The 22717-nt window shown below is 43.1% G+C and overlaps 1 protein-coding gene across 6 annotated transcripts in view; it reads left to right on the forward strand.

Annotated features, from left to right (window-relative positions):
- Positions 1 to 22717, forward strand: part of RPTOR (regulatory associated protein of MTOR complex 1) — a 458205-nt gene that overhangs the window by 330051 nt on the left and 105437 nt on the right. For all 6 annotated transcript variants that reach the window (XM_048488432.1, XM_048488434.1, XM_048488435.1 and 3 more), the window contains exons 12-15: positions 7952 to 8035; positions 9021 to 9131; positions 21418 to 21492; positions 22562 to 22627. In XM_048488432.1, coding sequence (XP_048344389.1) covers positions 7952 to 8035; positions 9021 to 9131; positions 21418 to 21492; positions 22562 to 22627 — 336 coding nt within the window. The remainder of the gene's footprint in view (positions 1 to 7951; positions 8036 to 9020; positions 9132 to 21417; positions 21493 to 22561; positions 22628 to 22717) is intronic.

Below are 22717 nucleotides of genomic sequence, written 5' to 3' on the forward strand. Positions count from 1 at the left end.
GTATTTATACCCATTTTCTCCCTAAAAGGAATCCAAAGCAGTTTATAACAACATTTATCATCTATTTCATCCTCACAACAATATCCCTAAGAGATCAGTTCGGGTGAAAGAATGTCATTGGCCTGAGGACACCCAGCAAGCTGGCAAGCATCCAATGTTGACCTAACCTAAGATGTTGACCTAACCCCTCATTGTTTCCTCCTTCACTTCTCCGTGGCTCTTTGGTGTTTTAATTTGTCAGTCTTCAGCCTTTTCCTCCCACGCCTGTTTTGTCTTCTGGGGAGAATGGTGTTGCTTCTCTTCTGCACAACACCTGGCACATTAGTGTCAAATAAATGCTAATTAATAGTAGTAATTTTCCACATCTCATTTTGTCTCATTACTCAATATCTATTTTTGAGATAGCGGTCTCATATCAAGTTTTGTTGTAGTCTGATGTCCTAGAATGTAATGAGCAAGAAACTAAATCACCCCTCTTTCGGCCTGAGTCCATGCCGTAGACTAGACTGTTGAGCTGTGCTGGTAAGAGATCCATTTGCTCCCTAATGCACTTCTTATTTTATTTTATATATCTTGGCCTACACTTGCTTATAATATATGAGATGAGAATAATAATTTCAAGGGGCAGAGATGCAAGGCAGAAAACTAGTCAATAATAAATAAAGTGTAAGAACATTATGGCAAAAAAATAGAAGAACAACTCGTTATTCGGGATGGAAATGCAGTTGATTTAAAACGACAGATCACACATTGCAGTGCAAAATTTTAATTCTATTGAAAATGATTAGAAGAGAGACAGTGCACAGCCTGATGATATTTCACACCCAGCTAAATGTGATCCCATAGAGCTACTAGTTCATTAGAGTAGCTGGACATGGCTTTAATGAGTTTGTACTAAATGACTAATGTGTGACATCTTTCTGCATTTCTTTCACTTTAATCTCTTAGCATCCATTTGCCAAGGAAAACAAAAGCTGATTACAGCTTCCAAGTATTTCTTTCTGTTCTCTATATTTTTGGACTGGAGATTTAATTCTCACCCTAATCTCTCCTCTCTCAACTTCCAGCCCCCCTGCCCCCAGCCATCATACCACCTGCCTTTTCATTGGCGTCAGTAAACATGGAGGGCTCAGTGAACATGAAAATGAGTTGATTATTGCTGTATTGATTTTGTCCATAAGATGATGCAGTGATCAATGGGTGCCAGTATTCCAGTGCTGCTGTTATTTGCTGAATTTATTTTCTGCTTGTAGCACCAAACAGACACCTGCTTATGGGGGGGCATTGACAGATGGTGATGGTGGAGATGGATGGACAAGGCTGGCTCACCACCAGTGGGGCAGCATTTTGGGGTGGCTGGCCACTGATTGGGCAGTTGCCTGTGTCCAAATATAATATTGTTCTCCTTGCTCTGGAACTTTTCTTCATCCTTCGCCATTCACCGCGGAAGGTGAACCAGTTTAGAAAGATTACTGGATTGTCTTAATTGTTGACATTGGTATAGTGACCAGGCATCCCGCTTTTGGCGGGACCCACCCGATTTTTAACAATTTCTCCCGCGTCCCTCCGCCTTGTAAAAAAGTCCCGATTTTTGCTGGCTCTCCTTGGCTGTCTTGTGCTGGTGACGGTGACAGGGGGTGCCCAACGCACCGGGCACACGGCTATGGGTCACGTGGGGGGCGCAAAATTCTCCCCGGCCCCTCTCCCTTCCCCCTCGTCAGTCTGCTGCTCAGCTGTGGCCTCCGGCTCCTCCGCATCCCAAAGAAGCCAAGCCAGCAGCAGCCAGCCCGGCAGCCAGGCCAGAGCAATCAACTGTGAGAGTCCTGAGCAGCCCTAAGCAAAAGGAGCAATTGACTGCTCAACTCCCCTTCCCCCCTCCCTGCAGAGACTTGGAGCCTGACGACTCACTCCAGTCTCCACAGCTAGCCTAGCAAGCACAGGAGTCGGGACTTTTTGTGGGCTGGGATCTCCGCTCTGGTTTTCCTTCGGCTGCTTTGCTCGCTGGTGGATGGAAGGAGAGGGAGAGAACTTCCTCACGATCTCCCCAACGAGGTAGGGGGGTGGGGGGTAAGAAAGATTGGGAGTTGAGAGGAGGGGGGTGGAGTGGTGAAATTCATGGGTGCTTTGTGTTGTTTGCTGGGGGAAAAACCAGTTTCGTTTTCTCTTAGCTCATCATGCAACGGCCCTTTTCCAGTCTTAATTGCTGTGTCTTTCAATGGCAATTCATAGGTGATGAACTTGAGCTGCTAAAACAATTCCCCTTCTCGTTTCTGTTGTTCTAAACCAAGGTCTCTGTTGTGGTATTCTGGAAGATGCTGGTTGAATAGTGCGGGGGAGGGACTTTGGATTGTTGCTAGTATTAAATGTTAGCTTAGCAGAGACTCTCAGTTCTTGCTTTTTTGCTTTTATGGTGCCTGACCCAGTTCAGTGAAGGCTTCTGAGCTTATGAAGAGTTTCCATTATTATTCTCAGAACACTAGAACCAGGGGGCATCCATTGAAAATGCTTAGGAGAAGAATTAGGACTAATAAAAGGAAATGTTTTTTCACACAACACGTGATTAGTGTTTGGAATATGCTGCCACAGCAGGTGGTGATGGCTGCTAACCTGGATAGCTTTAAAAGGGGCTTGGGCAGATTGATGGAGGAGAAGTCGATCTATGGCTACCAATCTTGATCCTCCTTGATCTGAGATTGCAAAAGCCTTAGCAGACCAGGTGCTCAGGAGCAGCAGCAGCAGCAGGCCATTGCTTTCACATCCTGCATGTGAGCTCCCAAAGGCACCTGGTGAGCCGCTGCGAGTAGCAGAGTGCCAGATTAGATGGTCTCTGGTCTGTTCCAGCAGGCTCTTTCTTATGTTTTTACTGACTGCTGTACTGAGAGACTTTACACTTAGTCCCCCTTCCAGTTTGTTGAAATAAGCTAGCCATATGAATGGCTGTCCCCTGGGCTGTTTCAGTTAGGCTTGAGTTTTGGAGGGGCTTTTTCCTTCAAAAAATAAGAAGTTTTTGGGATTTTTTTCTGTGTGGAATCTGGCCAGTTGGCCTGTATATTTAAGCATCAGTTTAGCATCAATTTCACCCACAGCCCCCACCACAAAAGAGATTCTTGTGTTTTCTGTGATCTGGGAGGGGACTCAGTTCTTTGGAAGCCTGCTCAATGCCAGCACCAGGCCACCAGCCTTGGAATCTGGCCAGTTGGGCTGTATATTTAAGCATCAGTTTAGAAATTTAGTGCCCCAGCTTTCTCCTGTGCATGTTTCTGAGAACTCCTGTTCTTTATGTGGCTTCCAAAAGGCCAGAAACTTTTAAATGTGACAGGAAACCTTCAGGCTTCACTTTTGTCTACTAAGAAGACAAGAAAGATGTCAATGCAATCTGCTTATTGTAGTTGTGTAGCCCTGGAGGAAGAAGGTACATCAGTAGGTAGAAAGTTAAAGACCAGAATCTCCAAGATAGCATTCTCAGAACTGCTATCAGTTCCATGCACAGATCCACTGAGCAGGTAGAAATTAGGGGGCTCAATACATGATGAGGAAGTGATGCAAGAAGGAAAGCCTTAGATTTGGTAGGCACTGGGGAGCAGTGGCATAGCCACCAGGGGCCGAAGGGGTGTGCGATGCACCGGGCGCATGCCTGAAGGGGCTGCCAAAACCTCAAAAATGCATTTTTAAAATATTTTAGTGTTTTTACTTTGTCGGCCTGCAGGGGGTGCAATTTTTAGACTAGCGGCACCAAAATTTCAGGTTATCATCAGGTGACATTCCTGATGATATCAGCCAGGTTTGGTGAAGTTTGGTTCAGGGGGTCCAAAGTTATGGACCCCCAAAAGGGGTGCCACCATTCCCCATTGTTTCAAATGGGAGCTAATAGTAGATGGGACTTCCCTTTGAAGGTCCATAACTTTGGACCCCCTGAACCAAACTTCACCAAACCTGGGTGGTATCATCAGGATAGACTCTTGCTGATACCAGCCAGGTTTGGTGAAGTATGGTTTATGGTTTACTATTAGCTCCCATTGGAAACAATGGGGAATGGGAAAACCCCTTTTGGGGGGTCCATAACTTTGGACTCCCTGAACCAAACTTCACTAAACCTGGGTGGTATCATCAGGATAGTCTCCTGAAAGTAGCCTGAAATTTTGGTACTGCTTAACCATTGCTCCCCTGACAGGCACACTCAATTTTCCCCCAGATATTGGTCCCTTCTGGTCCCTTCTGAGTGGATTTAAAGGGAGAATCTGGGCTCCCTAGATTAAAAAAAATTGAAAGTATTGTCGAAGGATTTCACAGATGGATTCAACTGGTTGTCGTGGGCGTTCTGGCCGTGTGTCGGTGGTTTGGTAGATCTTGCTCCTAATGTTTCACCTGCATCTGTGACTGGCATCTTCAGAGGCGTATCACAGAGAGGAATCTGTAATAAGAGAAGTCTGGACACAGTATATAACCGACTTCTCTCTGTGATACACCTCTGAAGATGCCAGCCACAGATGCAGGTGAAACATTAGGAACAAGATCTACCAGAACACGGTCACTCAGCCTGGAAAACACACAACAACCAACATTGAAAGTGATGCTGTTTGTGGGGTGGGTGGGGAATCTACCCTGAAACAGCATCATTTTCAATGTTGTTTAAACTAGGGAGCCCAGATTCTCCCTTTAAAGTGGATTTAAAAGGAGAATCTGGGCTCTCTAGTCTAAACAACATTAAAAGTGATGCTGTTTCAGGGTGGATTCCTCCACCCACCCACCCCCCAAACAGCATCACTTTCAATATTGTTTCAACTAGGGAGCCCAGATTTGTGAGTTGGGGCATGTGTTCAGATTTGTGAGTTGCGGCATGTTCTATAATGTGATTGTGACTTTGAGATGACACGGTGCAAAAATTGTTCTTTGGTCATAGTGGGGGAGGGCGGCCTTTGGTCTTGGGGAAGCCGTCCACAGGGTGGGGGGCGCAAAACTCAGATTTTGCACCAGGCTCCATTTCCCCTAGCTACACCTCTGCGCCCAAGAAAGGGCTTTAATGAGGTTACGGGAGTGATGTTAGAGGGCTGCAGCTCTGCTGAGTTAAGGTATTTGAAAAAAAGGATCTGAAGCACCTTTTCTTATCGTCCATTCGGGTTAAACGGAAAGGCGTGCCTCGGGGTATCGGGTCCCTTGACATGTTTTGTGCCTCCCGGGGACCCTGAGAGCCTGGGTAGGTCTGGCGGCAGGGCGCGAAGGTCAATGGTGTCCCACTTTACCAGTGTTAAAATCTGGTCACCTTAGACATTAGTCAAAAAGTGATTTTCAGTCCAATCCAGAGTAGGCTGGCAAATAAGGATGGTGCCACTCCAGTACCACACCACCCTCTCCAAAAAGTAAAAAAAAACAAAACCTACCTCCAATAATCCCTCATAGGGGATAGTGGAGACACGCCAGAAAAAGTGGCACATCTCTGAGGCCTGTTTCGGCTCCAAGCCCTGGCCCACCCCTGGAGTGTCTCCAGCCATGCTGGTGTCACTTTCTGAGCCAACAGTACTTGGCAAGGATGGCAGCTTCCGGGCCAGGAGCTGAATGGTGCCCACCCGCTGGGGGAAGTCAGCCCCCCTCCTGCTGCCACAATTGCCCATTGCGTTGGTAGACTCAGGGCTATACCAGCTCCTCCCCCCTCAGATCGGGCTGCCCGTGTTGTATTGGTTCAAAGCAGTAGTCTGTTATTTTGAGGCCCAGATCCTACTTCTGTTTTGTATTCAGTTAGTGGTCCTGGACAAGCCATGTGTCTCCACTTCAGTCTGTTGCATGTGACCAGCCAAATGCCTCTAGTAAGCTTGCAAGCCAGGCATGAGGACAGATATGTCCCCCTGCTGTTTGCCTTTAGCACCTAGTATTCAGAGGAGGATGGCTCAGGTCCTCTCCAAATCTTTGTGTCATGTTTCCCCTCTCTAATATGGCCAAATGTTTTCGTTAAGAAAATGTTCTACAAGGTCAATTCTTTGAATATATCATGTGTGATTTGATCTCTTCTGATCCACTGCTTTGCTTACATTTTTGAAGTATCCTTTCTGCATAGAGAATTTTCCTGCTTTCTAATTGTGAAAAAATTGTAGTCTGAATTATGTACCTAAAATCTATGAACTGAAAATATATTTTATGCTTGAATCAGTCAGTTTCCCATTCTTGTGATATGAGCTTAGAGATCCCATCACCCTCAGAGTAGAGAGTTTGTTCTTGGTTCTTTGCCAGAGAGACAAGTTGGGACTACTGGTGGTGTGCCACTCACCATGCTACCTCCTTGCCTGAGCTGGCAGAGGCAATCTTGGAGGTGGTGTTGGAGGCTATCAGTACAGTGGTTGTGAAGGATTTCAATCTTCACATCAGGGATGCCTCTGACGGTCCCACCTCATGGCCATCATGGCAACCATGGGGCTGCCTCAGTTTGTTTCTGGCTCTACATAGTCAGCTGGACATATTCTCAACCTGGTCTTTGCGACAGGGCATGTTGGAGGTGATCCGTTATTTGGGGGACTTAAGGTCTGTCCCTTGTCATAGAAGTTCAGGCTTCAGATGTCACTTCCCCACTGCAGAGGTGGGAGATCAATTAAGATGGCTGGAATCCCAAGGATTCCTGAGAGTTCTGAGGGATTTTCTTGGTGACGTGGCTGGCGTTCCTGTCAAGGCCTTGATCTCACTTAGGAATGGTGAGATCAGTAGGGTCATTGGCATGATTGCTCCTAAGCATGACCCCCTGCTGGTAGAGCCCTTCGAGTCCCATAGTATATTGGAGATCTGAGGGCAATGAACCAGTAGGGGTGATGGCTCAAACGCAGGTGGCAGAAATGGCCTTGTGGATGTGACCAGACACCTTCTTTGCTGCTTTTCTAATGGTGACAAAGGTGTATTTCTCCGTGCTCATTCCATCCGGAGGAAGCTGTCCAGCAGAGTTACTTAGGGTGGTTAGTGGCTTGCTGTCCTTCACTTTGAGAACTGCATCCAGGGTGTCCTCTGATATCTGCTGTTATACTGCATACTTTCGGGATGAAGTCTCTCAGATCCACACAGAATTGGACTCCAACATTGAGCAGCACCTTGTGAAAGTGACCTGAGAACCATCTGGTTTCTTTTCCAGTTTTTGAAGTCCAAGAACATGGACAAGTTGTGGCCAGTCCAGTGGATCCCTGGACCCTTGTCCATCCTGGCTGACAAAAGCTAGCTGGGGGGTGGGGGGACTGGCTCAGTGTGTTCAGGAGATAGTAAATGTCTCTCTGGTGGAGGGGGTAGTACCAGTGCTTTTGAAAGAAGCAGGGTCTTCCCCCTTTTAAAGGGGTCCCCTTTGGACCATATGGACTGGACAGTTGTCACCCAGTGGCAAACATCCCATTTTGGGGTAAGATCCTGGTGACAGTGATGGCAGCTCAGCTGCAGGCTACTTGAAATAAACTGATTTTCTGGACCCATGTCAATCTGGTTTCAGACATGGTTTCGGCACATGGTTTTGGTTGCTCTAACAAATGACCTTTATTGGGGGAGGGGGAGGGATACTGCTGGGTTGATTTTCCTTGGTCTCTCAGCAGCTTTTGATACCATAGACTATTGTATTTTACTGAACCTGCTCCTAGTGTACCTTCCCACTCCGAGGGGCAGGGGTACACAGGAGGGCTTTCTTCATGATTGCCCCCAGGCTCTGGAATAGTGTCCATTGATGGGTTTAGGCACATGGCAAAGACCTTGCTCATTGCCCAGGCATTTGGCTAGCTTCCCTGGAAGCCCCATTTACAGCTGCTGGTCTAGGGGGTGGGCATGGCAGAGTAGGGATTGGGGTGGGGTTTTATGCTTTTTTATTCTTTTGTTTTAATTGTTATAATTTATTTATGATGCTTTTATTGTGATTTTTATCATTTTTAACCTGTGTAAGTAGCCTAGAGACTTTGGTATGAGGCAGGTTATAAATATTTCTAAATGTCTTTTTTTGCAGGTGCTCTTGAGCCAGGTGCATCGGCTGCGAGCTCTTGATTTGCTGGGCCGGTTTTTGGATCTGGGTCCCTGGGCTGTTAGCTTGGTGAGTACATATATCGAGGAAAAGGCAAGTTTCTCTCTGTACAATCAGCATCTATGAGTGATGAACTTCTACATGCAGGAGGTGGAAAAGAGTTTCTCATGAGTTGGTGGCAATGGTTTTGCATTTGTCAGCAGTCGGATGACCCTAAGGTCATCATAAATCAGTCTGCTAGAGCTTCAGCGGGCTGCTGAAGTTAATAGGAATCCTTTTTATGTGTTCTGCACATTAGCTAAAAACTGCAGTCCCCATCCTTGCTTGGTGTCTTCAATTCTGTCCGCAGCTGACTGCAGGCATAATAAGAAAGGTGATGTGAATGCTCAGAGATCTTCTCAAGGCATGTTGGATTTATTGAACCAGGTGCCTGGGTAAAATGAGAATAAGAAACTAGATCAAGTTGTTGTAAATTTTACCCAGACTTCAGGCACAGCCCGGAAGAACATGACTCGTCTTAGAGGAGAAGGGACTTCTGTTTTAAAATTATTCAAAGGTTTGAATTTTTTATGGCTGACTGCACGTGCAGTTGAGGGACACTGTTTATTTTTAGGATGAAAAGATCCAACAAATTCAAATGGGAAGAAGCAAAGAATGGAATGCTACATTAATTAAAAATTATTGCAGGTTTCTTGTGAAACACTTAATGACTGAACTTTTGCACCTTCTTTGTGAGAGCTAGAAGTCCCAAATCAGGAGTGTAAAAGGTAGGAGAGCATCATAAGCATCCTGAGCAAGAACTGATTCTAGTAAACAGTGATTTTGGCCCAGCCAAATATGTTTGAAAGTACCAGGCTAACATCCCGTAAAATCAGACTGAAATGAGCATGCAGCACTCATCTGTAGCATTGGCATTATAAATATAGCTAGTCTTATCAGGCATTTGTCATGATATACAAGGTTGGAGATGGATGAGGCATAACATGTCAGCTCGTTCACCTTACAAACCTACACATTCAAAGGTTATATTGTGTCTTCAATTTTCTTCCTTCAGGCTTTGTCTGTTGGCATTTTCCCGTATGTGTTAAAGCTCCTCCAGAGTTCTGCACGAGAACTAAGACCTCTTCTTGTCTTCATCTGGGCCAAAATCCTTGCAGTGGACAGTGTGAGTAACTGTATTAATATGAGGGGAATGTCTCCTTTTTCTGAGTGTGATTGGATGAGATGGCTTGTTTGTTCTTGGTGAGGTGAGGGAGAGAAGCTTGTGCAGGGTCCCTAAACTGCATTCAAGATCAAGTTGGCGTTTTATTGCAGTCTTGCAGAATCAAGCCCAGACATCTGTCTGTTAGGTTTGTGTGTGCCTCGATCTCTCTTTCTTTCCCTTTTCCATTGCCTTTCTCTTCCTGTCTCATGTTGTCATTTTATGAAGATTGCTCTTTCCTATTGAGTTAAACTTTATTACTGAAAGCAGGGTGGCAAATAACAGTTTCTGTGCTGAACTGTCAGTAGTTAGACTGAATAATCCAAGGATATTTTTCTGTCACATTGTCATCTATGTTGATTTGAAATCCTCAGTGATGGCCAACACCAGTTCTCTATAAATATTTTTTGCACAAAATATCTAGTATCTTATAGTTACTCCCAAAAATATGCCAAATGGATTCACCTTCCTTTTATTTCTCACTCATACCGAACTCCACCTTCAAAGGAGAAAGTCTTAAGGTTTTAGGTTATGCTCATCACTTCATCTTTCTGATAACGAATTCTACAATTTAATTACTCACTAAAAAGCATTTCCTTTTTTCTGTCATGAATTCTGTCACTGTCCATCAATTTTACTGGATATTCCTGAGTTCTGGTGTTATGAGAGAGGAGAAAAGCTCTCCCTATTTACTTTGTCCACCCTGTGCATAAATTATTAACTTCTTTCAAGTCTCTCATACATTAACTTTTTGCACATTAAAAAGCCCAAGACATCTTTGCCTTTCCTCATAGGCAAGGTGCTCCGGCCCATTAATCATCTTTGTTGCCCCGTTCTGTTCTTTTTCGAACACTGCAATTTCATTTTTGAGATACAGTCATTAGAACTGTGCATAGGATCCCAAATAGGGCATACCATAGCTCTTTGTAAGGGTATTACAATTTTGTAATTTTATTTGGAGTCGCTGTCTTAATTATTCCAAGCATAGAATTTTCTTTTCACCGCTGCCATACACTAAGCCAGCATTTGCATCGAGCTTATCCATTCAGAGCAAAGAGACCTCGAGGTTCCTTTCCTTTCTTTTCCCTTTGGAAGCCAGACATGAGTATTGGAGTTGATTCAGTATTTTTGTTGCCTTTTTGGATGGATGGTTTTTTAGCAAAAAGGGGACGATGGAGCTCTGATTAGGCACTGACATTCTTCTGGCTAATTATCTAGAGTTATGCTTAGTATTATTAGATATATTGGGTATAATGCTTTAGGAGGATTTTAGCTGCAAAGAAAATGAAAAGTAATCCTCAGCTCTCCTGGGAAAAAGACGTATTTTTGATGTGTGCTCTTCCTTGGCTGGAGACTCAAGCCTCAGTGTAATTTAAAGTAAGAATATATTCATTGAATCTCACACACAACATTGTTGAGTTCCTCATGCTTGGGAAATTGTTATCCAGGATAAAGGATGTGTTCACTGCTTTAAAATAATTCTAGATAAAGGATGTGTTCACTGCTTTAAAATGATTCTAGGTACAGCCTTGTAGGTTAGACTGGCGAAACACATGCTTGAGTATTCAGGTGCTATAAATCCCTTACATGTAACCTTGTACATTATATTTTGTGAAACTGATATTCAGCAGTGATCCTGGGATTCTAAAATCCTGTCCGCTTTACTGCATGTTTTTATTGCCGTCAGATATATATCTAGGACACCAAAACATTTGCACTTTAATGTTCTGAGTTTTGCTGGCCCCTGATATTGGTTATAGATGTGGAAAATCAGTGAGTGGATGTGGAAGTATATTACACAAGTAACCATTTGTGTGTTGTTACAAACTTCCCTGCTTATTAATGATGCCCTATAAGGTAAATATTTCGGACCATTTCATTTGTCAATTCCTGAGCTGACAACAAACCTGTGGTTGTGGAGAAATGTAGCATAAAGACATGGATTTAACATTTGTGCTAAGGGTAGAATGCTAAAGTTCAGTACAGGGTAGTTTCCCCTATCTCTCAAAGTATTTAAAAAGCATGAAATGTAGCAATGAAAGAAGATGTGGGAGTACAAGGAAAGGCGAAAGGATGCAGTCCGGTATGTGAAAAATTGACAGTAGTCATCCCTAAGGCTCGGATTCTGAGGGGTGTGTGTGTTGCCTAGCTATGGTTTTCCAGAGCTAGTTGGTTGGTAAGATTTATGTCAAGGAGTGATGACTGCAGGGGAATGCCCTGGAAATGTAAGCGAAAGTATTATCCCAGCTGCTGTAGGCGGTCAGGAGAAGCTGTTGTTCATTGTGTTGACTGAAAGATAGATGGGGTGATTAATTGTTCAGCTACAGTGAATCACATCTGTTGAAATGTGCAGCGGGAGAGGAAGTGAGAGAGTACAAGAGGAGGGGGGAAGTACAAATGTATATCTCACAATAAATATCCCCTGAATGTGTACTCTTCCAGTAGTGGTGGGTTGTTAAATAGAACTGTCAGGCTGAAGCAATGTTGCACAGCATGTGTTTCAAATACTTGCTGCTTTTGGTCCTTGCTGAAGCTAAAAGTTAGACCTTCACAGAAATCTGGATGGGAGACCATGGGGAACCTTGTGTAAGAATTGGGTATGAGTATAATGTGCTTTGGGGGGGAAAGGTAACTCTAGTTCAGACATTTCATTGGTTGTGATTTAGTTGCAGCTGTCCACATCTCAAAAAGGATATCAAAGCAAAGCCTTTATTGGCATACATAGAACAACAGCAAAAAAAAGGATATCGAAGAGATAGAAAAAGTGCAGAGAAGGGCAACAAGGATGATTGAGGGATTGGAGCACCTTCCTTATGAGGAGAGGCTGCAACGTTTGGGACTCTTTAGTTTGGAGAGGAGACATCTGAGGGGGGATATGATTGAAGTCTATAAAATTATGCATGGGGTAGAAAATGTCGACAGAGAGAAATTTCTCTCTCTTTCTCACAGTACTAGAACCAGGGAGCATACATTAAAAGTGCTGGGGAGAAGAATTAGGACTAATAAAAGGAAACATTTCTTCACGCAATGTGTGATTGGTGTTTGGAATATGCTGCCACAGGAGGTGGTAATGGCCACTAACTGGATAGCTTTAAAGGGGGCTTGGACAGATTTATGGAGGAGAAGTTGATCTATGGCTACCAATCTTGATCCTCCGTGATCTGAGATTGCAAATGCCTTAGCAGACCAGGTGCTCAGGAGCAGCAGCAGCAGCAGCAGCAGCCGAAGGCCATTGCTTTCACATCCTGCATGTGAGCTCCTGCGAGTAGCAGAGTGCTAGACTAAATGGACTCTGGTCTGATCCAGCAGGCTCTTTCTTACGTTCTTATGTCTTCCATGTTCTCCTTAATGCATTTACTGAGATGTGCTTCATTAGACATGGTTAATGTCATTGTTTGCTCAATGGTCTCTAATGGTAGGACAAGTGAGGACTCAAAACAGCGTATCTACTCATCCTTTCTGATAGCTTCTCTCTTATACACTTTTGACAGAAGGATCTACTGTAGTTTATGACTTTGCAGAATGTTTTTCAATCCTTGTAAACATTTGTATGACTTAAGGATATTTGGTATAATCCTACCAATTGGCGAAGCAGTACCCCCAGATGATTAAGTATCAAAGTTTCTCAACTGGCACCCATCTCAGCACACAAAGTGGAGACAGTCGTGCCACAGTAAAGGCTTCGATATTTTTGCAAGTTGTGAGAAATTATGGCAATGTGTTGGGTAAAGTATAAGAAGGCCTGTGATGTTGGGTTTCTTCTCCAAGTACTGTTCAGCCAGTGTCACTCTAGTGAGTGACTTTAGAGCAACAACCTATGAAGGCACTTAATGAATAGTTTTGTAGGGACTTTTGCTGTTAAAGGGTTTACAGAGAATATACATGAACCCTGAAAAACCTGTGGGTAGATAGGAGGTTTATAAATATTTCCGTGAGTTAAAAATATTATGACATCTAAAAAGCCATTGTAAAAGGAGGTTAGGTCAAGTAATCAGTATATATTAACAAAAAGAAGAAGAAGAAGAAGAGGAGGAGGAGGAGGAGGAGGAGGAGTAGTTTGGGTTTATATCCCCCCTTTCTCTCCTGCAGGAGACTCAAAGCGGCTTACAATCTCCTTGCCCTTCCCCCCTCACAACAAACACCCTGTGAGGTAGGTACAGAAAAAGTACAGATTTTGTTGGAATTACTTATTAAAATTCCCAGTCTGTAAATAACCTAGATTTGAGACCAGTAGCACCAGAGAGACAACAAGATTTTCAAGTTATAAGTTCTCAAGAGTCAAAGTTAGCTTTATCAAATTATAACAATCTCCATCTATCCAAACATTTATATCCTGCTTTTCCTCTTGGTTCAAGGCAGCTTACAAAAATAGTTGAAACATCCCCAGCTAAAACCAAAGATAAAATAATGAGCCCCAATCCCTCCATCTCTCCCCGCATCCCCCCAAAAAGATGCCTGCTGTTCAAACCTCCTTAAAAGCCCTGGCAAATAGGCAAGCTCTGCAGTGTCTCTTGAGAATATCCAAAGGGGGGGATGCTCTTACCTCTTCAGGGAGCCCACTCCGCAGAGCTGAAGTTATAGTAGAAAGGGCCTGGGCCCTGATCAGTGCCAGACAGGCCATTTCTAAGGTACAATGGGACTCAAATCTAGCTCTTATACTGCAGGTCAGCCTTTTGAAACGGTACATAATCTAGTGAGGTATCTGAAAATGTTCAGTAACTAGGCAGTGGGATAAATTATAGTTTTTTTGTGCATTACTGTTGCATTGCTTTGGAGGTGAAATGGGGGGCACAAATGACCAGGTATATAGTGGGCGTCCAGAATGTTAGGGTAGTTGAAATAAAATAAACAGAGCACCAGTTCTCCTTGTTAAAAAATGGAACAGAAAAAAATTCCTCTTTATGATCATTGATAATTATACAAAAAGGAAAAGAGAGCTTCAACGAACACTAAAGATAAAGGCACAGCAAAAATGTAAGTGATAGTGTGTAGATCTTCTCCTTCCATTTCAGATGAATAAGACAAACAACCATGTTTGTCTGATTAAAAAAAATACCTAAGGAAGACTCTCAGAATGCATCAGGAATTTGAATTACATGTTTTGGATAATGAAAATGATTTTTTAATGCTAAAAACTGTTTTAATTATTTCTGTTTTAGCTATGCCACGCAAATATTAATGATCTATATCAAAAGGCACTGGAATTAATGTTAATTATACCTTAGAACTGAGACAACTTAATTGATAATTGACCTCCGCAACACACATGCTCGGTAATGTTAATTTATTCTCCATATGACAACAGTACCAGTGGGACATTCACTGAAAGCGAAGAGGGAAACAGCCACATTAGTAAGGCAGTGATTGCTCAATATTTAGGTATATTTAAGGCAGCACAAGTGGATTTTCCAGAGAAAAGGCTGTGACTCTTTAAACGGCATATTAAGTGCCACATAAAGAATCTGCTGCTAGAATGTGCAGGAAACATTTGGATCTTGTCACCAATAAAAATGTTCCAGACATAGTTGGGGAGGGGGGGGCAGTTGACAGACACCCAATTATACTCCCATAATATAAATACAGCATCTAGAGTAGGGACACTCTTCCTCGTATTTATATCCCAGCATCACAGTATATATTTGCTTGCTGAATTAGATGGATGCTGTGCAGTCATGATAGCCCATCGGGGTCAGATAAGGTATTTTGTCACTACAAGCAAGATATAACTTTACTGCATTTTTCTCTCCCCATTCTTGCTGTTACATCCTAAAGAGCACAACATTGGTTCGTGGAAAATAACTATGGGTTTCCTGGGATATTATTTTATTTTAGTTTCTTTAACATTAAATATATAATACTTATTAATCCATTGCAAGGACATTGTAACTCCATGGCAGAATTGTTTTATTGTATTTTTGATCTCCTTCCTTGTGGCATAGATAATTGCAATACAGATAATGGCTGAACTAAAATTTAACAGTAGGTTTAAGTGTGTTAATCAGGACTAAGTTACAGCTGTTGTGAATGGTCACTGTGCTTATCTTGTACTTTTGTGTTTTGCATTAAAATTTGACGTCTATCTCTTGCATTTCATGACCTTTATTTTTTTCTTCCCTGTATCAATTCACGTAGCTCTATCTGCTGTCTGAGGATTTACTTCACACTTCCAGTGAAATAGTGTCTAGTAATAAATAAGTAAAATACTGTTGCTGTATAAGGCGAAGCAAAATTCCTTTTGGTTTTGTTACAAAATACTGACATGGCTATCCCTCTGGAATTTGTTTCTGGAATTAATTTGTTCATTTGTCTCCAGACTTCATCATAGCTTAGCCCAGGAGTTTTCAGCTTTCATTGCTGTATGCAAAAGATGTAGCCTTTCTGACCAGACCTTTCCCTAACTTCTCCAGCGAATAAGTGTAGATTCCTGCCTCCCCACACACATAAAGGGAGAAGAGCACATTGCCTCTGGACCAAGACTTAAAGAAAGTTTTGGAGTGTAACGGGTCAGTCCACAACTCCTTTCACAGAAGGGGGTGGAGGAAGCTTTCCCACCCCATTTCCCAGCTTATATCCATATAAAAACAAAGCTATATAGTTTATTTAAAAAAACAGCTACCAGGTCTGTGGAAAATGGCAGTTTCTCCTTCAGTGGGGCTTCATCATCCAAGCTGGTTAGGTCCAGCTTCCAGCTGTTCAGACAGGGCTGTGCAAATCGTTTGCAGTTCTTCTGGACTGTAGGGGGCTCCTGGCATTCTGCTGCCTGGGACCTCCGGAGCAACTGCACCTGACAGTGGTGTGTGTTTGTTCTGGATCCATGTGTGCATCCCCACTTGTGTGGGGGGGCTCTTTCCTTAGCTCCTGGAAACACTGGTTATTTCTTTGTTCAGTGCTGCTTTTCTTGGACGTCCCTTCAAGACTGATAACTATCACCCACCCCAAAACCCTATCCAACTTCGACCCTTTTCCCACTCAGTCAGCCCTTGTATGCTTTGTGTGCATGTGCTTATTGCCTAAAATATATTCGTTGCTTTTAATAATCACTATTAATAAAAGACAACTTGTTAATTGAATGATGGCCTTTTCAGTTGAGAGTTTTCAACCAGTATTACCCTGGTATACACAGGTTATTGGGCTATTGTGAGAATCTGATTTAAATGTAGCCAGCTGCTGTACAGTTAACTGGCCAGTACTTTAATTGGCAGCAGTGTCAGAAAGAGCCCAAATTAGCAGCAGACCCTTTCTCAAAACAAAAAGACTAGCCTCCTTCTGTAACTTCAATACCTGTCTTCTGCAATGCAGCTGCCTGGAAACAACCACTTTCGTTCCTTCTGCAATGAAATATTCTCTTGCATCTATGTTTTTCAGCCTCTCCTTTTAACAATTAGACCCACCAACCCTTTACTCTATATTCCTGATTAAAAATGCATTACTATCCCCACCCCACCCCCCATGCTGCACCCTGCACTTTGGCATGTAGCATCTTGCAGAATCTATTACTGCAAGGAGAGTTCAAAGTGAAATCTGCTTCTTTCTTCTCTTCTTTTTCTCTCTACCAATTGTCATTTTTGTCTTTTATATAAATACATGTATATATTCATTCATCCCCTTTTCTGGCCTTAATATGTCATACCCAAAGCCTGAGCTTCAGTACTACTACAGGGTGTCTCAAAAAAAGGTTGCTGATGAGGATTATTAGCAGTAAAAAGAAAGCTGCTTGATTCTCATTTAATTGGCGCCCCATGTGAAAATGTGAGGGAAGCTCAGTTTCAAAAGGAATTCTTTTCTATCAGTAGAGTATATCTGTGTGTCCCATTGTTATTAGACACTAGCAAGTGCACTTCATTATGATGGGGGTGCACATAGAGATGGAGGGTTTATATATTCACCGGTGTTGCTGGAGTGGAGCAGTGCTTATTTTTAGGAAATGTGTCCTTTTGGTAACAGACAGGGTCAAATGACGATACTTAATCATCAAGGGGAAGGAATTTTGCCTGTTTCTCCATATCAGCCCTGCCTATGTAGTAGATTGCAGGATTTCTCTGCTGCCCTGATATCAAGAGGATCACCTTAAAAAGGATCATCTTTCTCCCTTCCTCCATCTTAGTTAGGGATCAAGAGAGCCATTTTCAGTCCCTCTTGAGGGTACAAGGCACAAGTTCAGTGAGCCATTTTTTCCCTTTTTTTGTCTCCGCCTCCCTTGCAGGAGCCAACAACAGTAGGTGAGTTTTGTGTGCAGAGCTGACCTGCCCTTTTTTCAGATATTGTTTTTTTGCAGGCCTTCCACTGCAGCTCTCAAAAATATTGGGAAGATTGCTTTGAGACTGGCAGTTCTTCTCTGTAATCCTGACTCTAATGATGTGTGAGGGACTGAGAGCAGCAGAGTGAAGAGGAGAACAGATATCCCTGTATGTGAGGACTGATGCATGCAACTAAGTGGTGCCATTGATACCGCTAAAAATGTGCAACGTGCCGCATGGCACGCGGCAGGCCTTTTGCTTGTGATGCTGTTGACTTTTTGAATTCAGCTGTTTCCTCTGGGCCATTGTAAAGTATGATGAAAAGGAGTTACTGGCGATGTGAAGGAAATGCTGACTATGTGTGGGAAGGTGTTCTCCTTCAGTGTGGTGAAGTCATCCTGGCTGGTTAGGGTCATTCCTCCTTTGTCCAGGCAGGGCTATGCAAAGACTCCTGGGTGAAGGGGGCCTATCAGTCTCCAGTCTGAATAGCCCTTCTGTTCAACTCAGGCACTATTTCTCATCGCTCCAAGTTGCAAAAGTGAAAGTAACTTCTTTACTTAACATGGAAGAAGAAAAAGTATCCAGAAAGGTGGAGGTTCCAAGGCCTGAAAGAGAAAAAAGACATCAAGGAGAAATCCTCCCACCCAGAGGCATCTGTTTTGGAGAGTGATAACATGAGGAGTATGCTGGATCAGAGCGCTGCAGGACAGTCAGCAGCAGAAACAGCCGCAGTCATCCAGTACTCCCCTCAGGGGCTTGAGGGTGACCCTGCAGACTCCCCATGTCCCAGGACAAACTTCCAATACAATCAACTGTTGTGGATGCCAGCTGTGTCGATCCCGCTGTCCACAGGCATTTCCAGGACTGAAGCCTTCCAGCGGTGAGCCTTCGGGTAAGGTAGCCAGTGAGGGTGTGGAAGCAGGTAGCAGTGCCCAAGAACCTCTCTCCTTTGCTCAGCCACAAATTTAGGACCCTTAGCAACAGCCTGCGGTGGCAGCCAATATGATAGGTGAAGCCCTCTTTCCAAGGTCCCAACACAGACTGGACAGATATAGAGAGGAACTAAAGAATTCAAGGAGGGACAGGGCTAAGACTGCAACAAGGACATGGAAACTATTAAGGAAACTAACCTGGAGGCAGATGACAGCAGGCATTGGTTAGTATTGGAGAAAAAGAAATTATCAAAAAGCGGAATCTGGGAAAATCAGTTAAAGAGAAACAAGGCGAAATAAGGAAACAAGAGCAGGCTTGCTTTCAGTGAACAAATTGCATATATAGCTGCCCTGTCAAGGCTCTCTGGGGACAGCAGAAATGTATATAGATAGTCTTGTTTAGACAGTCATCTTGGATAGAATGGCTAAGAGAGCCAATGAAATGAAACTCAAGAGCCTCCCAGTCACATCTCCTGGATAGACTGCTGGGTGAAGCATGTACCCAGGATTAACCTGTCCCCAATCTCCACATTTATACATCTCATCAGTATGGTACATTTTTCTTTGCTTCAGTAAGCTGAAACGACGCTAAACAGAGTACATGAGATAAAACAAGAGACTGACTTGTTCTGATAGAGGGTCCAATGCACATAAATATCCATCTACAGAGAGGCCACTTTAAATTGCTCCATAACAACAAACTATTTTGCAGCAAATGACACTTTGGACTTGCTGTGAAAGTATTTTCTACTCAGTGGGGCGAAGTCAGACTAGTTAGGTCACTTCTTTTTTGTCCAGGCAGGGCTATGCAGTTTTTTTACAAGGACTCCTGGATGAAGGGGGCTGAACTCTCCAGACATCCCAAAGCCCTGCAGTTTTCCTAGCTTTATTTTTCCCCTTGTTACAGACTCAAATTTCCAGGTGGATTCTGGATGACTTTGCCCCACTGAAGAGAAGACACCTTCATGGTAAATCCAAAGTGTCATTCTTCAGTGGGGCTACAGTAATCCAGGCTGGTTATGTACCCAAGCTACAACCTGGGAAGGAAAAACCTTTCAATATGAGGACAAAAGCCAAATGTCCTATCTTAGTCCTGCTTTTGGAGCACCTGCTGTAGGACTCATCTGCCAACGGCTGCTTCTGCTGATTTGTTCTGGTTATATTTATGAACAAACATTGAAAATGATGACCAGGTGGCTGCTCTGCACACTTCATCAATTAGGGCTCTGCTGGAGAAAGCTGCTGAAGCGGCTGCCGCTCTGGTTGAATGTGCCACCATGAGACCTGAGAGGCTAGAGATCTTTAGGCTAGGACTCATAGGTGCCAAACTCGCGGCCCTCCAGATGTTATGGACTACAGTTCCCATCATCCCCTGCCAGCATGATGCTGGCAGGGGATGATGGGAACTGTAGCCCATAACATCTGAAGGGGCACGAGTTTGAATGCAAAGTTTGACCCATGCAAAGTTTGACCCATCTTGAATGCAAAGTTTGACCCATCTTGCAATGGAACTGGAATTTAGGGGCCACTCCTCTGGATGGAACTGGAATTTAGGGGCCACTCCTCTGGATGTAGGGCTGATCAACTGAGGCAGTCCACTGTTGTGTGGTTTATTGTCGCCAATGGCAAATTCCTACCAATTTTTGCCGCCCCTGAAACGGGGGGGGGGGGGGTTAAGGTGGACCGATCCCAGCCACCACTGTCCTGCCACAGGGTTGAATTCCCCTGGTGATGATGTTACAGCCCAGGGAATCCTCCACTGAGCTAAGTTCCAGTCTGTGTTGGGCAACTTTGAAAGTGTCACTCCCCTCCCCCTCCCCCAAATATGCCAGACGGCAGTCTCATTAGAACCTGGAATACTTGACATTATAACCCAAAATTCTACACTGAACTGCCAATTCTACAATCGTATTGTAACCAAATTATTTAAGTACTCTACAGCACTATCCTGGTTTTGATGTAGTAAATGAAACGTCGATTCATTGAACACCAACTCTAGCATCAGGAATTGTTGCCAGCGATATTGATGGTGAGATAGGTACTCTATCCTAATGGAAGAAAGTCCAATAATAGTGGCAGAGAAATAATAGAACTTGTTAGATATTGGAAAACAGTAAGGCAGGGCAGAGACTCTTGTCAGCTTTAAGGCTTGTTTCTACAAGTAGAGTGGCTAGAAATTTGCTGGAAGGCAAATTGTACAATTCATGTCTTTATCACAGTCATGCAAAAAATTGGGTTCCTGTGTCTACTTCCTTTGGGGGCAGGATTGGAAATCTGCAATATTTGTGTTATGCTAAAAGATAAGCTCAGGAAGATCATAACAAAAATATGCATAGCATCTGAACATATGTATTATTTAGACTACTTGTATATGAATTTTCAGAAGATAACTGGGTACTTTAAGCAGAGGCTTGTGGTTTATCCAAGGGAAATATTCCCATCATACTCTGCAAGCAGGAAGAAATGTCAGTGCCAAATGAGACACCTGGCTCCCAAGGCAGTTTCTGGAAAGCTTGTCAACATTTAAAATCCATCCTTTTTTTCTCCCCATAACTTTTTGCATTTTAGAGTTTAAAAGACTCTAGAGGGGGTATAGAAGGACTCTTTTTGTCTGTTTGGAGAGACATACAGTTACAAAGTACAGAGGACAGCTCTCTTCTTCAACACCTGGCTTTCAGATGGCTGTTCTCCCAGTTCCACTGCCTAGGCTGAATTAACAGGAGCTGAACCATTCTCCGCAGATGTGGCTTGCTGATAATTGGTACCAAGAGCTCTCCAAATGCACACACACAGTTGCAAAACTAAATGAACAGCTTGTGGAATCCTGCCCATGGTCCTTCAGCTCCCTGGACAGGGAGCAGCTATCCTATCTATGCTTCTGTAACACAAATCTTGGCCAGTATTGGTTGCTGTCCCAGCAAAGACATTGCTTCAAAGTTTTTTTCTTTCTCTGATCAATTGAAAATTGGTTTGAGCAGAGAAAAAATTGCTGTGATATGAAATATTCATAAATCTTCTAGAGGCATAAATAAATTCTCCGCAGGTTATTCTACTTATTCCCCCTCCCCCCTCATTTTTCAGTCATGCCAAGCCGACCTTGTGAAGGACAACGGTCACAAATATTTCCTTTCTGTTTTGGCAGATCCCTACATGCCGGTAAGGACAAATAATCATTTTTTCCCCTCTTCAGATTCTGCTCAGAACTCGCTTACCCTATTTTGGTTGTGCTGCTGTTATGGAATACATTACATTGCTGGTTTTATAGATGGAGAGAGATTCTTATTATGTAGCTGTACATTCGCCTGTCCTACTGAAGAGTGGACTGCGGGGAGGGGGGTTGCAGCACACTAGGCAAGTCAAAGAGGAGACTTAAAATGTCTATATTATTTTGATGTAATTGAAAGATTTTTGCACACTCTTCTACTCAGTATTTGTTTCTCCTTGCAAAGAAGGCCACCTCAGTGGACTGAGAGGTTATTTATTTTCAGTGGATTATATAACAACCTGTTCTTACCTTTAAAAAGCAGTTCACATTTTTCCAATAAATATTTTTAATTCTGAAAAAAAAAGATACACAAAGACATTCTTTTCTTCTTCACTATAGTGCACTTGTGAGCAGGAGCTACTGGGGCACTTATCTGTTTTCTACATTTGTTTTTAAAACCTTGCACTTAAGGGAACAATCTAGCGAAGTACAAAATAATTTTCCATCTCTCCTTACTACATATGAAACACAGTAACCTTGGGAAAAATTTATATAGTTCTTTTATTTCTTTGAAGCGCAAAGCAACCATATTGTTGCCCGTTGACATTTATCAAGATAGAAACAGCAGAAAATCCCCAAAATTCTCTTAAAGAAGGATAGAAAAAACTACAAATATTTTCCTTTTTGTTTTCTTGACAAAGTTGTGCTGTGTGCTGGCATTTTGGTGTGTGGCTGAAACTGCTGTTCAAAACAGCACTTTTCAGCCTTGCATCATGTTGGAAAAAGCAATTGGAATAATTCAAAGCCCATCCATACTGTGATTTTCATGGCCCTGGTCTGCATTTTCATTGAATAGCAACAAAATTCAGACAAGCCTGATGTTCTCAGTCTTTCAAAGAGAGAGGAACAAATTCCTCCAAGAAAGGTAGCATCCATTTTTCTTCAAATTTGCTTTATAGCATCCATATCTTGCTATCTTGACGTTTTAAAGATAAATTCTTCTTCTGCGTGTGTTTTAAGGCTGAACACAGGACAATGACAGCTTTCATCTTGGCGGTGATTGTCAACAACTACAATACAGGGCAGGTGAGTTCCAATGTAATGGTTGCCTCTGCATTTGACCTCATGGATAATCCTGATTTATTTTTAAAAGTTGCATGCCACTGGCCTTAGCCA

This window comes from Sphaerodactylus townsendi, linkage group LG03 (assembly GCF_021028975.2).
Source record: "Sphaerodactylus townsendi isolate TG3544 linkage group LG03, MPM_Stown_v2.3, whole genome shotgun sequence".
Lineage (NCBI taxonomy): Eukaryota > Metazoa > Chordata > Lepidosauria > Squamata > Sphaerodactylidae > Sphaerodactylus > Sphaerodactylus townsendi.